The 13,919-nt window shown below is 41.9% G+C and overlaps 1 protein-coding gene across 5 annotated transcripts in view; it reads right to left on the bottom strand.

Moving 5' to 3' along the window:
- The window catches only part of DENND5B (DENN domain containing 5B), a 117,683-nt gene that overhangs the window by 26,402 nt on the left and 77,362 nt on the right, over positions 1 to 13,919 (bottom strand). For 3 of the 5 annotated variants that reach the window (XM_074871577.1, XM_074871574.1, XM_074871575.1), the window contains 2 exons: positions 13,378 to 13,609; positions 11,131 to 11,281 (listed from right to left, as the gene is read on the bottom strand). In XM_074871577.1, the coding sequence (XP_074727678.1) occupies positions 11,131 to 11,281; positions 13,378 to 13,609 (383 nt within the window). Of the gene's footprint in view, positions 1 to 11,130; positions 11,282 to 12,487; positions 12,575 to 13,377; positions 13,610 to 13,919 lie in introns of all 5 variants that reach the window. The other 2 variants (XM_074871573.1, XM_074871572.1) reach the window with 1 other exon arrangement.

Below are 13,919 nucleotides of genomic sequence, written 5' to 3'. Positions count from 1 at the left end.
GCAGGAGAAGCGAAAGCACAAACTTGGACCTTGCAATATATACGGGTGCAAGCTGGTGCCTGACCTCCTGTGGGAAACCGCCTGGCAGGTCACAGGCCACCATGCACCCAAGGGACAAAAGCCCTGATGAAAGTGTGCCTGCTGCCTGCCAGGGTCACCAGTGAGAGCTCCTGTGTTACCTGAAATGCAGGTCATGCCACAACACTGATGCCACCACTAGGTAAATCATTGTACTTAGTTACCTAACACCACTGTTTGCTGCATTTCCTGAAGTTTCATAAAAATGGTGTCTGTAGGAACAAACAAAATACAATGATGTATTCTGAGTAGCAACTTCTAAGATATTGCTCTTTTGTGAGAGGTGGTACTTCTCCTTTCTCCACTTTCTGTGGTACTTCCAGGAATTATTTCAGAAAAACTTCTCATTGCGATAGTAAGTATTGTGATATTGGGTACACCTGTGTCTAAAGGCTATAAACAATATTGATGTTCCTGGGATTAATCATGTTGCTATCTTCACCATATCTTTTTTTGCATTGGCTTTCTAGGTACCACAGAAAGCCTGTTTTTTTTCTACATGTTCATATATGTCCAGTTGAATTTTTTCCTCATCTGAAGCCGTTGTCTGAAAGCAGCCACTTGGTAACCAGGTTTGAAACGAAGCAACCTTAAAGCTCCCAAGTGTCCAAACTCCTTTATGTCAGGTACTATAACATACCACAAAACAAGATAATTTTGTCCCAAGGAATTTCTAGTCTGATTCTAGAGTTTCTAGGAATACCATAGCCTTCTGTCAAATCCTTGAAAACAAAAATGCTCTAGTGGTGCAGAGAATAAATAAGTTAATAAATTATTTATAAAAGAAAGCTGAAATAACACTGTATAAAACAAGCTACCAAGCATTAAAAATAAGTATGTTAATGCACATGAAGGCTATATCTTCAGAATGATATTACTTAATTACTGTGGTTGTGTTTATTAAAATTTAAAATATCTTTCAAATACAGTAAAAAAAAACAAAATCCTTTCAGTCACTTCATGAAGTCATCTGTTCTGCCCCTCTCCTGCACTCAGAAGTTAAAGAGCAAAACCAAGGTGAAGCAGAACACAAAGCCTACCCAGGGCAGTGCTTCAGCTCCAGTGCCTGGTGGGATGTATAAATAAGGCTCTACCTATGGGAGGAAACTGCCTGGAAGAATTTGAAGGGATAACCTAAATCTGTAAGAAAAAAAAAGAAAAAGAAAAAACCCACCAAAAAACCCAACACTCCACACTTCCCAACCTCAGTACTTGAGTCAAAGGGACCGTTCAAAATCTGTCTCCATCCTGGCCCCTCTACTCCAGACTAAAGTGCCCATGCTGGGCACCACACCAGAACAACTGCTCTGAGATGGCTTTTTCTACAGAAGCCTGATAACAGGCAGAGCCCCTGGAGATTTGGGTGCTCTGCTTTTGATAGATATATACAGAGGGAAACCTAGAGATGCTCACATCAAAGACAGAAGGTGTGTGCTTGGTGAGCCTCTCCACACAGGTGGTATTGGAGAGGACAGCAGTCTTCAGATCCCAAACCCATCTATTTCTGTGTGCACCCCAAACAGGAGTATATACAAATAGGATCTGGGATCTGAACTATTTGGGCGAGGAGTTTCAGCTGGTGACACATAGGCAGATGCATGCCTGAAAGACAAAACCCTTGCACAGAGCTGGATTTGGGTCCTGGCAGGTCCACAAAGCCATTGTGGATGCATAGGGAGGGGAACCTGACCCAGGAGAAGTGCAGGGATGTGAACCCTGGTGACCAAACCCTCCTCTTTACAGAGAGAAGGACTTTGCATACATGTACCTAACTATGTATCATCACCAATTCCTCCAGCGGGTCAACCAAAGACCAAATTTTGACTAACTGCACAGACAAAAAGGAAGAAAAGTCACAGAAACTATATTTTTTATAGTCAAAGTGTCTTCCTACCTCCCAAATAACATCGAGAAAACAAGTACAAAGGAAGAAATAAACATCTGTGTCTGCACATAATTATGGTTCTGCACCTCACCATCCCATATGACAAGAAATTTTTTTTTAAAGCAACATAGCTTCAAGTCTCTGGTAACTAAACAAAACAGTCCAATAGGTGTCTGTACAGCAAACGCCAATACCTTCTCAGAGGAATACATTACTGACATAAGTGTCTTTGCACCTCCTCAGAAGTCTTAAAAATATACAGCCCATGAGTTTAGTAAGTCACCACTTCTTTTTTTTTTTTTTAGAAGCAACACCCAACACCTCATTAGATGTCTGAGAGGAGGGAAGTAAACCCCTGCATTTTAATAATCTCAACAAGTAGAAATGCAGCAGAAAAAACCAGCCCCTCAAACAGAGGATAGCGGATGCAAAAGTGTCTTTAGCTACCTGCCTCTGGAGACCTTCCATTTATTGCAAATTAGTACCATGCTTACATTTCACATGATAGAATGCCAATAATACACTGGAAAGTTAAGTTATAGATGAAATATTACCCATATAATATTTTTCTGCTCCAATTTATATGGTATTTTCTGAATTCTAGGCTTGGATCCCTTTCCACCTGCATTTCTGCAGTTACTGGAAGATGCAAGAATTGCTAGAAGCATTCTTTGAGGGAACATGTGTCACCGAAGGTAAAAGCAGACTAAAAGCCACAGAATAATTACAAGTAATATGCCATCATTAAAGCATTTTCAGTTAATTCCAGCCCTGTACTGCATCTGGGAGAAGGCACAGACCATTCTCCAGATTATTGATCAGAACTATTTGAACATTTTAAGCATAGAAACATAAAGATCATTGGGCATTTATGAAAAAAAGACTGTTGCTCATTAGCTGGAGCAATTACACACACAGCAAGCTGTGTGCTCCCTCCTCCCCAACCTCTAGGCTGAGGAAGAGGAGCTGCTGGGTGAGGTCTGTGCATTCAGATACTGCTCTGAATCTTTCCGGGAGACTTTTTAAAGATCTAACAGCAGATAAACAGAATTAAGCAGCTAAATCTTTCAAAGCCTTTTCTTTAATGGGCCACATAGAATTTTCCCAAAATAATGTTTCAATATTATAATTACTCCCTCCCCTCTTGTCAGCAAAGATTGCATTTTAAATTACTCCTCCTCTCCCTTCAGTCACTCAAAGTGATTTTAAGGGGAGTAAAAGCCCTCCCCAGGGGCCACACCACCTCCCTTGGGTTGCTGAAATCCCACGTGGGTGCCTCTCCTGGCCCTGCCATCAGCCGCTGCCTTATTCACACCTCAGCCCTGCTGCTACCAAAGCAGCAAGGAAAGCTGTTTTCACGTGGGCAAACGTCTGCTTGTCAGCCCTTAGTCGAGCTTTTCACCTATACCACTACTGCCCTTGTCCCTGTGGAGCAAATGCCAGAGCAGATGAAGCCCTCCTGGCTGGTCCCTGTCCCGGGGGGATGAGACTCAAGCTGTCCGGCACCTGGAAGCACACGCAGCACTGCTGCCCAGCCTAAGTGCTGCCCGAGTACTCTCTAACCCCAAAAATGCCCTCTCCCCTTTATTTTTTGCCTGTAGAACCATGAGCATGGACTACTGGCATGTTTCATTTATCCTCGCAGCAGAGGCATTGCTACAAGCACCAAGTCTCCGGGGACGGATGTTGTGGAGAGCCCAGGGACAAGCTGGCAGCTTGGAGAAGGGAGCAAAGGCTCGTTTTGGTATAGTCTGCCTGTATCTAACTCCCATGTTCAAAGGTGAACACTCTTCACCTCCAGGGACTGCAAAAAAGCAGTGATATTTCAGAGGAGAGACCAAGGAAGATGGTGCTCTGTCCAATATAGGGAAATGAAATGAAGACACCTCCAGCTAAGACCCTTTTAACATGATGACAGTGAAGTCAGTATTGTTTAATATCAAATTAGACCCAACGAGCACAGGAATAGGTTTGTTGACATTGGAGGAAATGTAAAAAATGACACTTGGAAAAGATGATGCTTAACCTGTGATGCTTAATTTCTGTAATAAAAATAGTAAAGTAGTCAGCATCAAAGCTAAACTGTCAAAAAACAATCTAACAAAATAGGAGCCTTACACCAGGGACTGGCCATACTGTACTGCAACCATGTGTACATCTATCTCTCTCTCCTCCTACCTTTCCCCCTCACCCCCATTTTTAAAGGTCCATGTAGAAATGAAGATGTCTACCCAAACTAGACATGGGTGTAACAGGCAGGATATATACTGCAATACATGCAGCATGCTGCTAGAGAACTTCATTCACAGACAGATTTAACCAATATTGCCATCACCATGAAAATCACTATTGTAATTTACAATCTATTTACAGTGATAACAGAGAGAAGGAAGGATACAAATGCACTTCTCTATAGGACAGAAGCTAAATCTCCTCATATTGACCATCTCCGGAGGGAGACCGCTATTTAGGTCTGCAAATCATGACAATACCCTTTTTACCTATATACTTCCATCAAAGGAGTTATCTGACTGCATTTCTGTATTCACAAATTTGCACAAAGCTGTACTACACCCTCTACCAAATCCCCCTGAAGCACTCATGCAGCCTGCACACATTAAATACACAGAGACTGCACATGTAATCTGCTTGGGTTCAGAAGCGGTTTGCATGGGACTACACAGAGATTCCAAGTCAAATACACATCGGAGCGAACCAATTAAAAGGAAGGTCGAAACCAAGCTCCACCTGATCACGGATGGGTTGACAGGGGAGGGGGTTTGCACTGTGAATCTGCTCTGCACACACTGCTCCATGGTAAGGAGGATGAAGGCTCAAATAGAGACTAATGCACCATTTCTGTCTCTGCTGTAGGGCTGAACAGGAAAGCTTTTAAACTGCTGAATGGGTGGACAAAAATGAGCAAAATGCCTTGAGAGAGTGGTCTTGCACTGACAGGCTGTCTCATCAGATTATATGAAAAGAAGTGATTTAAAAGGCTGGTACCCACAACCACCATCCTCTGCAAGGAACAGTGGTAGCAATTTGCCAGCATCACTCCTTAAGCCCTGACAAACCACTGTCTTAAGTGGTATTTAATTTGCAAACTCCCTTGAGACAGTAACACTGTTCAGGGGAGAGTAAACAGAATAGAGGATGCAAGGATTTGACACACATTTTTCCTTGTGAACCTTAATTCTGCACAGCTATTTTAAAATGATATATTATCTGAAAGAAGTTAATTGCCCTTTTACCACCTTGCACTAGTTGAGCAGAGGATCAGTACTCATGAGACTCACCCATCAGGTTCCAAGTCCCCATAGCACATAGTTCCTTATTTCAGAAACCATTTCAAAGCACAGATTGTCAGTCACACTTCATTCTTGAAAATGAATGTATTTGAACACAAGTGGTTAATATTTTCATTGCACCTGTCAGTGGTTTGCTGTATTAGATTACCTAATGTATAGTAACTGCTTGTTTCAGATTTTCATATGTAAAAAGTGAGCTTTTACTACTCACAAAGTTTAAATAATATCAGCGTTGTGTGTGTGTGGCTCATTGCTGACTCATTTCTTGGTCATTTAGATGCACTGCAGAGATGCTACTCTATACTACTTGAAAATGCAATTGTTTGGCTTGATTAAAAAAAAAGCTTAATTGAAGACAGACAGCCTTAAAACAGTACCCAACAGATATGGAGGTAGAAAAAGCCCATTTAATATGAAGCACTCAGTACAGGAGACAGACATTTCCCATACAAAAAATAATTTAGTTAAAACCAGACTGAATTCCATCATCACATAGAGATTCAGCAACAATTTTACATTATATGTATCATATTTTCCTTAAAAATGTTAACTGATGTTAAATGTTAGCAAATAAGCAAACAGTAGTCCTATTTAAAAATGAGGAGAAGCAGAGCACCAGGCAGATAAATCCTGGGCAGTTCACAACTTGAAGTGGGGGCCAGTGATGGAGGCCACAGGACAGTGCCCCCACGCAAGTCCTGCCATAAACTGGAGCACAAAACTGAACCAATTTTGTATACTCCTAATGCATGATTTTTACAAATAAATACTGACACATCGGTGAGGTCAGCAAAACATAGCACAGGAACAAATGCCTGGAGAAAGCAAACAAATTCTTTTGAGATCTGCTTCATGGGTAAGAGTAACACATCACTTAGCTAAAGCCCGAGGTTAGAAGGCCAAGTATAGTGGGATCTGTGTTTGATGACATGGACTGCACCCTCCTTTGGGGATCACTGCAGGTCAGGCAGGACACAGAGGACAGACAAAAGCACAAGGCTCACAGGAAGCTCAGGGAAGAGAAGCGGCCAGGGCAGGAAACAGGCTGGTCAGGGAATGAAGCAAGGAGGAAAGTGGGGCTCAGATAAAGAAGGTGGCAAAACCAGGGCTAAACAAAGAGAAAGGCAAAAAAAGGATAATTTTGTAAACGTGTAACAAAGCAAAAGCTTCCTTTGACAAATTAAAGAAATTAAGAAAAAAAAATTAGTTCAGTTGCTCTTTGCAGGCTTTCACTACAAATTGCCAGAATACAAATATATTCCCATGCTTGGTGTGCAATCAATGTTTCCCTCTGCAATATTTAATCTCATTTATCAAGCTTCTTAGTACAAATTAAGTTACAAGGTAATCAATTAGGTTGAAAACACAGCTTGTTTCATTGTTTTAATTTTGCACTGTAAGCATATTCACCCTAATTTAACAATTAGCTAATCAAAAACCATGAAGTGTTTATGTAGCTTGGCTTTTTGTCATTCAAATTCCTCTCCTGGATCATTGCAAACGCATCAGCCAGTGGAGTCCCAGCTGCAATTTTAAAATCCTCGCAGAAAACGCAAGTGGGGAAGGAAGAGGGGAACATTAGAAATCACAATGTGGTGCTGGGGTTTGAAAAAGGGAAGGAGGACTCTGGAAACCACTGCTCATTTCTAGATAAGTAGACTGACTGCCTAAGGGACTGCAGCCTGTTTCTCCTGGGATGCCTTCTAGGAGGACTTCTGCAGAAGCCACTGTTTTACAAGGTTAGAGCAGCATGGACAGGCCACTTCTGAACCCAGAGGAAGCTGCGGCTGCTGTCTGTAGATTCAGAAGGTCTTCCCATGATGTGGGAGATGTATCAAGGGCACAGAGTGCAGAGGGAGTCCCTCCAATGGAACATTGCTGCCTGATGGGAAAGAGGATAGAACTGGGTGGGGGGTTTTTTGTTTTGTTTTTTAATTGCTGTTAGATGAAATGAATTGCTCTTTTCTTTACAGAAAAATACTATTTCTATTGCTTTCTAGAAATATTTGGATAAAATAGTTATTATCTTTTCCTTAAGTTGAGACCTGCGTATTCTGCAGTTAATGTATTCGTATGTTATGGCAGTTTTGGTCAAAAAGATAATTAAAGAAGCTGTATACCTGGGAGCCTATTCTCCACTTTTCTGGAGGTGGGTGGGGGGTGTTTGGGGTTTGTTTGGTTGGTTAGGGTTTTTTTGTTTGTTTGTTTTTTAAACTTTTTATTTCTTTTCAGTAAAGTGCAGTTTGGCATTATTTTCAGTTAAGTTCTTGCTTCACTGAGCAAGTCAAGATTTCCTGACCACCATGGAGGAAGAGGTACAGACCAGCCTCAATGACACCAAACATGCACCTGCAGTCTGAGTGCACTGGCCAGAATAGGAGCAAATGTAAAAGGAGTTGCTCTTCCGACCCACAAATGACTGAGCAGGTGAGAGAAAGCAGCAAGCAGTGTGACACTGGCTGGGGCCAGAGGAGCACAGGCTCACCCCCTCACCCAGCTCCTGGGTGGGAAGAGGCAGCACAGTGAAAGAAATGCGGCAAAGCATGATGCTGAGCATGGCCATGGGTTGACAGATGAAACATTATACTTGACTTCTATGACAGACCTTGGTGTTTTAACATTTACACATGGCATTTGTTTCCGCTGTGTTTAGGTGGAAGTGATCCAATATGACTGTCAACTGTCCCTCTGTCCCCAAGCCCTGCTCTCCACACCCAGCAAGCAAGAGCCAGACACTTCCTCTCCCAAACACAATTTCTGCCTGTCTAGGCAACGTGGTTTTCTGGGATCACATATAGGATCTAGAACTAAAAGTGTTAGCATTATATTTCTGATTCAAATATACCATATTATACATATGACAAACAGCCCAGTAACTGAAGAGGTGTCTTCAGTGCTCTGCATGGTTACAGGAAGGGAATAGCTAGATAATATTATGAGCTCCAGTTATATATTTGTTAGTTTATCTGCCCAGAAAGGAAGCAATAAAAATCTGATTGCTGGCCAATGAGAAAAGGTTTTCATCAAAAAAGTTTTGAATTCGTTTATTTGCTACTGTCCAGAACCAACTGACTATAACATGGGAATGATTATTCAGGACAAAATTTGCTAAGTAGAACTGAAATCTGCAAAAATAAGTCTCATCTACACAGCAATATCCTTTGCATTAACATGCAATAGCTACATTTGAAGTGCCTGGGAATGTAGCTGAAATGTTCTCATCCCCCATTCCCATACACAGAGGCCCAGCCCTGTATGCAAGTATAACTAACATATCTCCGAGAAGCATACACTGGGAAATTTAAATTAATGGAAGGATATACTTCAATTGATTCTGTGGTCAAAAGAATTATGCTGTATTTGCAGAGAGCATGAAAAGGCTGTTTTATATGTGGGTGTAAATTCAGCAGAATTACACATCTTAAATGAGAGAGAGAGTCCTCTCAGCTGCTCACATAAAAAGCCAGGAAGCAAAAAGATATAAACAGATGGTCTTAAGATTTTCCAATTACAAACCTTTCTGGCAATACACAACTGGAGGAATTCCAAACATTTGTCACTTTGACACCGCTTTGCAGCGAGTAATGGGATTTTGGTACTTACAATTCTGAAACATGCTATCTAAATCAAAATTATCACTCAAGGAGTTAAAGTCACATTTTAGACTAGGTACCAATGTAACGGAAGCATCTCGAAAGGCACAAGGACAACTATTTTTAATGTGATGCTTATTCATAGATTCACTAAGATTCTGCAATAGAGCCAGAAGATATAAGCAACTTCAAGCAGGCTGGGCACGCTCACACTGTTGCTGACACTGTAAAACTGAAACCCACCATAAGGATAAGAGGCAGACTGCTCAACACAGCATCCCACAAGATGAAGAAATCCTCCATTCCTCAAGGAAGCATTAACCGTAAACTTTTGTCTTGGTTTGCAAGAAGATTGCAAACAAAGGAACTTTGAAATATGCATTCCTTCTTTTAGTTGTGGGTGGTTTTTTAAATTTATTTTAAAGAATTTCAGTTCTTTAACATTCAGTGTTTAAGGATATCTTATTTCATCATTTGCAAGTCTTATTCCTAGTAGGTTATTAAAAAGGTATTGTAAGGGACTGAAGGAAGTAGTGCCTTAAACATTCATCGACACAGAAAACCTTAAGGACAAGCTGTGGCCTTTGTGATTAATCTGAGGAATGTCACCCAAGGGAGCTGGAGTGTATCGAAGGATGCACCCCCCCACTGCCTTGCAGTTGTATTGACAAACTCCTTAGATAAGCCTCAAAGGGGGAGACACGGACTGAATGAAACCAAATGTTTCCCCTAAAGCACAAGACTGCTAATCACCGGCTCCACTGGGTAAGCCCGATACTTTGTGGCTCTATTGTGTAAGCCAGACACCAGGCATGCCTTGCTAACGACTTCGCGCCTTCACCATTGAAGAGGTGACAAGGACGGATAAGAGGTGATCATTTCTGCCCCAAGAGCCGGATGACTGATCAAGAAGCATGAAGTCAGCAACATTATGGGAACTGAGAAAAAAACCCAAAGTATGCTGATCAGCTGATAAGATGAACTTAAAAGGCGACAGAAACTTTGCTGTGTGGTGCAGCCACCATCCAAGATTACAGGACCTGAGACAACACTGGATCCAGGGGTGGTGATCCGGATTTGTTTGACTCTCTCCTTTTCTTTTTCTTTTCTTTCCTTTCCTTTCCTTGCTTATTACCCATTTCCAAGTTTGAACTGCTTTCTACCGCAAGTAAAACATTTTAACCAGTCGTTTGGTGTTTCACCTTAATTTAACCCGGGGGGATCACAGAACCCTTGTGACTCTCTGGGCTTCCAGTCCGGGTGGTGACAGGTATTAGCTAGCACTGGGGTGCACAAAAGATGCATAAATAGAATTCAGGAGCTCAGAGCAGCATACACATGTCTAAAGAGCTAGCTTTAATGTTTGTACAGTCATAGCTTTTGCAGCTCTCAGATTTATCTGTGCTCCTACATTTTGACCTACCACAGAAGTGAGGGCTTGAGCTAATAATTTCATGAAGTAGTAATCACTGATGCACAAATCTTCCATTTTTGAAGGGGGAGAAAACCCACCTCATTCCTGGGTTTTGAGGGAAGAAAGAGAAAAAGATGTAACTTACAGCACTTACTTTATATTGTAACTGTTATAAATGTAAAATGTATCAGTACTCCGGGTTCTCATTTACATTAGGTACATTAACTATGTAATGACGTGCTCAATTCCACAGCTATCAGTACCCCTACCTTCCCATCAAAGTGCACTACAGAACCTTATCAGACTCAGAAGAGAAACACAGGTACAGAACCACATATTTTCCACCCTCACCAAATTATTCTTCCAGGTTATTCCAACGTGGAAACTGAAAGAGAGCTATAGAAGTTGCTGGGTCATGTAATAACAGCTAAAGAAAAGAGAGGAACATTAATTTTATTCTGCATGATGGTGCGGAGATTTCAATACCAAAATTTCTTTCAGAATCTGAATTTTGGCTCAAGCTTCCAAATTATCCTATTCAGTGCAAAATAGTGAAGACATGAACTTTAAATTTATTACGGCAATGATAAAACTAAAAAATGTGTATGAGAAGACACAGTACTTACCACTTAACAGAAAACAGTACTGAGGAATCTTCCCAAAATCAGAACTAACGCTTTCTAACATAACCCAAGCCACAGCTATAATGTCAAAAATCGCAGCCCATATAAACCAGAAATGGAAAGAGTTGCTAGGGCTCATTAGACTGGTCATAAGCCATCCAAAATTAGGACTTCTGTCCAGTGGTGTGAATCTTTTATAAATTCAGAAAAGAAAACCTGTGCTTACTTGTTATTGGTGGGTCCCGTTGCCAAGACATCCGATTGCAACTTCGGGAAAAATCCTTGTTCATATTTCCCTTGGCCAATCTTCATATCAAGTAAGTGCGGGTGGATAGCTGTGTGATCAATCTTCAACAGCCTCTGCTCGATGGATTGGGCTGCAAGTTACAGTCACAGGTGAACCACCATGTTAGCGGACCACCTGAAGACACATGCTACAACAACAGAAGTGGTCATGCTCCGATCCCTGAAAATGCTCTAAAAAGTTAAATAATGACTTTAGACCCAGAAATCTATCACTTACAGAAGTGAGGAAACATCTGCGCTGTTATTTTGTTATTGTGCTTTTAGTTTCTTCACCCAACACAGCCAGTATTGGCACAAACAAGTTAGCTGTTAAGCAAGCAGGTATTTACGGGAGCCTACAAGATGGGTTATGAATCAACAAGAGCACTTCAATCTTTCCCTGAAATTCAGTGTTTGGTTTTAACGGTCCTTCTGCAGGATGGAGACCTCTGAGGCTGGCTGCAACTCTCTGTGGGGTAAGGCACCTCACTTTGCCCCAGACAGGTCTCCCTGGGCAGACGCATGGGGTGGCAATACGCAAGTTTTGCAAACATCTGGCACCTATAACGATCCTCCTCCTGAAATTAGATATGCCATTACTGAATGACAGGCCTTCAAAAAGCACAGCTAACTGTAGCAAGGCCTGAGCAGCATCAAGAAGATGAACAGATGCTTGGAAACACGGGAAACTATGGCAAGACCAGAGAGGGCTCCCCAGAATCTCAGCTCCATTGAGACTAATGTGGTTCAGTTGTTTGCTTCAAGTACATGAGGATTTAATCTCAAATCTTGAGCAGGATGAAAATAAAAGCGGTCACCCTCTCAACGTTGAGTCAGATGCACTGTGAAGGAGAGGGGAAAAGAGGTGTATGGGGGAAATCAGCATTTAATTAGCAACTTTAATATTCATCTCTATAGTCTATCCATTAACAGGCAGGCCTGTTCTTTTCAGCATATTACCACTAGTGAATAAATATGCAAAATGTGGAAGTTAAATCCATTTTCCATTTGGTAAGAACAACACAGAACTCATTTCCTATGTTATGAAACTGTGATGGGAAAGAAACTGTCATAAGATTTACATACATTATCATTAGAAACTCAGCAGCTTTTTTTTTTCCCCCCTCAAAAAACACCCCCATGCTTTGTATGGTTTTATTTTGGAGAAAAGGACTGGGTAGTGTGGGGTCAGAGGGTTTGAAGGGTTCCGAGAATGGCAGGTTAAGCAAACAGGTGCTGGACTGGTGGTAGGGTCACATATATTGTGAATGGTAAATATGAAGGAAAGTTGGTATTACTATCAGTTTGCTGCTTTTCACAAGACAGAAAATGAGGTTCCGGTGCCACAATATCTACCAAAACTAGACGCTGAATAGACAGTCGACCTGCAAATTAGAATTGGTTTTAGACAGACAAAGTTAAGCAGACACAGGATTTCTATTTTTGCCACATTTGTAACAAGTAAAACACTCTGAAGGAATTAAACAAAAAAACCCATGAGAAATGTGTTTGCCCCAGTTCATTAATATGTGTCCCAACAAATTTAAGAGTATAATTTCCCTGTATTACTTGGAAATTAAATAAATACTTGCACAGTAAGAAACTCAAGTATAATTTGAAAATGCATCCTGTGACTGTAATGGAAAAAAAATCAGTCTTCAGTACACAGCATATTGTTCATTAACACTGAGCATCTATTGCTGGAGCTACTAAATATGCCACACAGGATTACATCCCTGGCATCCCCCACTGCTCTAACCAAATGGCATAAGGCAAAAAAAAGTCTTTTTACGGGAAGGGGGAGATGAGGCCAGTGGAGCAGACACCGGGACTCGGCTCCTTGGTGTGGCTGGCACTGGTCCCACCACCACGGTGAAGGAAAGCTCTGCTGGCAATGGAACAGGAGCTGCCTGAAATGAGAAACAGCAAGCCCAGCTCCATGGTTTGGTTTGTGTTTATTACAGGCACCAGCCTAGGAGAGCTCAAAGGGAAGGTAAAGGCTCCTGCTATTCTTGGTGTTTAAAAGCATGCTGAAGTTTTTGCCTAGGGAAAATAAGGACACCGCTGAGTCCTCCGCAGGTAGCTCTAGGGCTCTCTCATCAGCTGCAACGCTCAGATGACTGAGGACATATATTTCTTGTGGCTGACATTGTACTTTTGAATATTTTACTAGCCCGTCTGAACGTACCTGCTTCTTTCAAAGTGCTGCATTTCTGATAGTTGGATGTCCGCAGTGCAGGGGCCCTTACATTATATAGCCTTATTTTCTCAATTCGGGAGTCAAAAACTCGCAGAAAAGGGTCCTTCTCTTCCCACTGGGATATTATCTTATTGTCTATGAAGGTTGCAAACATCTGTGTTTCGATGAAGTGTGAAAGGAATGGGAGGTAAGGCTCGGGTTGGTCCGAAAGGAAGGAAGCCTGAAATACAGAACAGCTCGTTAGTGTCGTGTTCCTGCCCGGTGTTGCCACGACAAGCCGTCCTGCATCAGAGGACTGATCCATCAGCCGATGGGAAGGCTTGGACAAGGCTTCCCCACCACAAAAACCCCTCTCAGAGAGGTGTGAATCCATCTACAAAGGGCTTTTGTTCACGGGTCACCTCTTCGGTCACCACTGTGAGAAATAAGCAGTCGGGGAGGCTTTGTGACAGCTAGAGTAAAGGGAATATGGAGTTACTGAAGTAGTGCCCGTGCTACCAGCTTTATCAAAGCAGCCTAGCAGCTACCAC

This window comes from Strix uralensis, chromosome 5 (genome assembly GCF_047716275.1).
Source record: "Strix uralensis isolate ZFMK-TIS-50842 chromosome 5, bStrUra1, whole genome shotgun sequence".
Classification (NCBI taxonomy): Eukaryota; Metazoa; Chordata; class Aves; order Strigiformes; family Strigidae; genus Strix; species Strix uralensis.
Note: the sequence above shows the minus strand (reverse complement) of the source record. Positions and strands in the feature narration are given on the sequence as shown.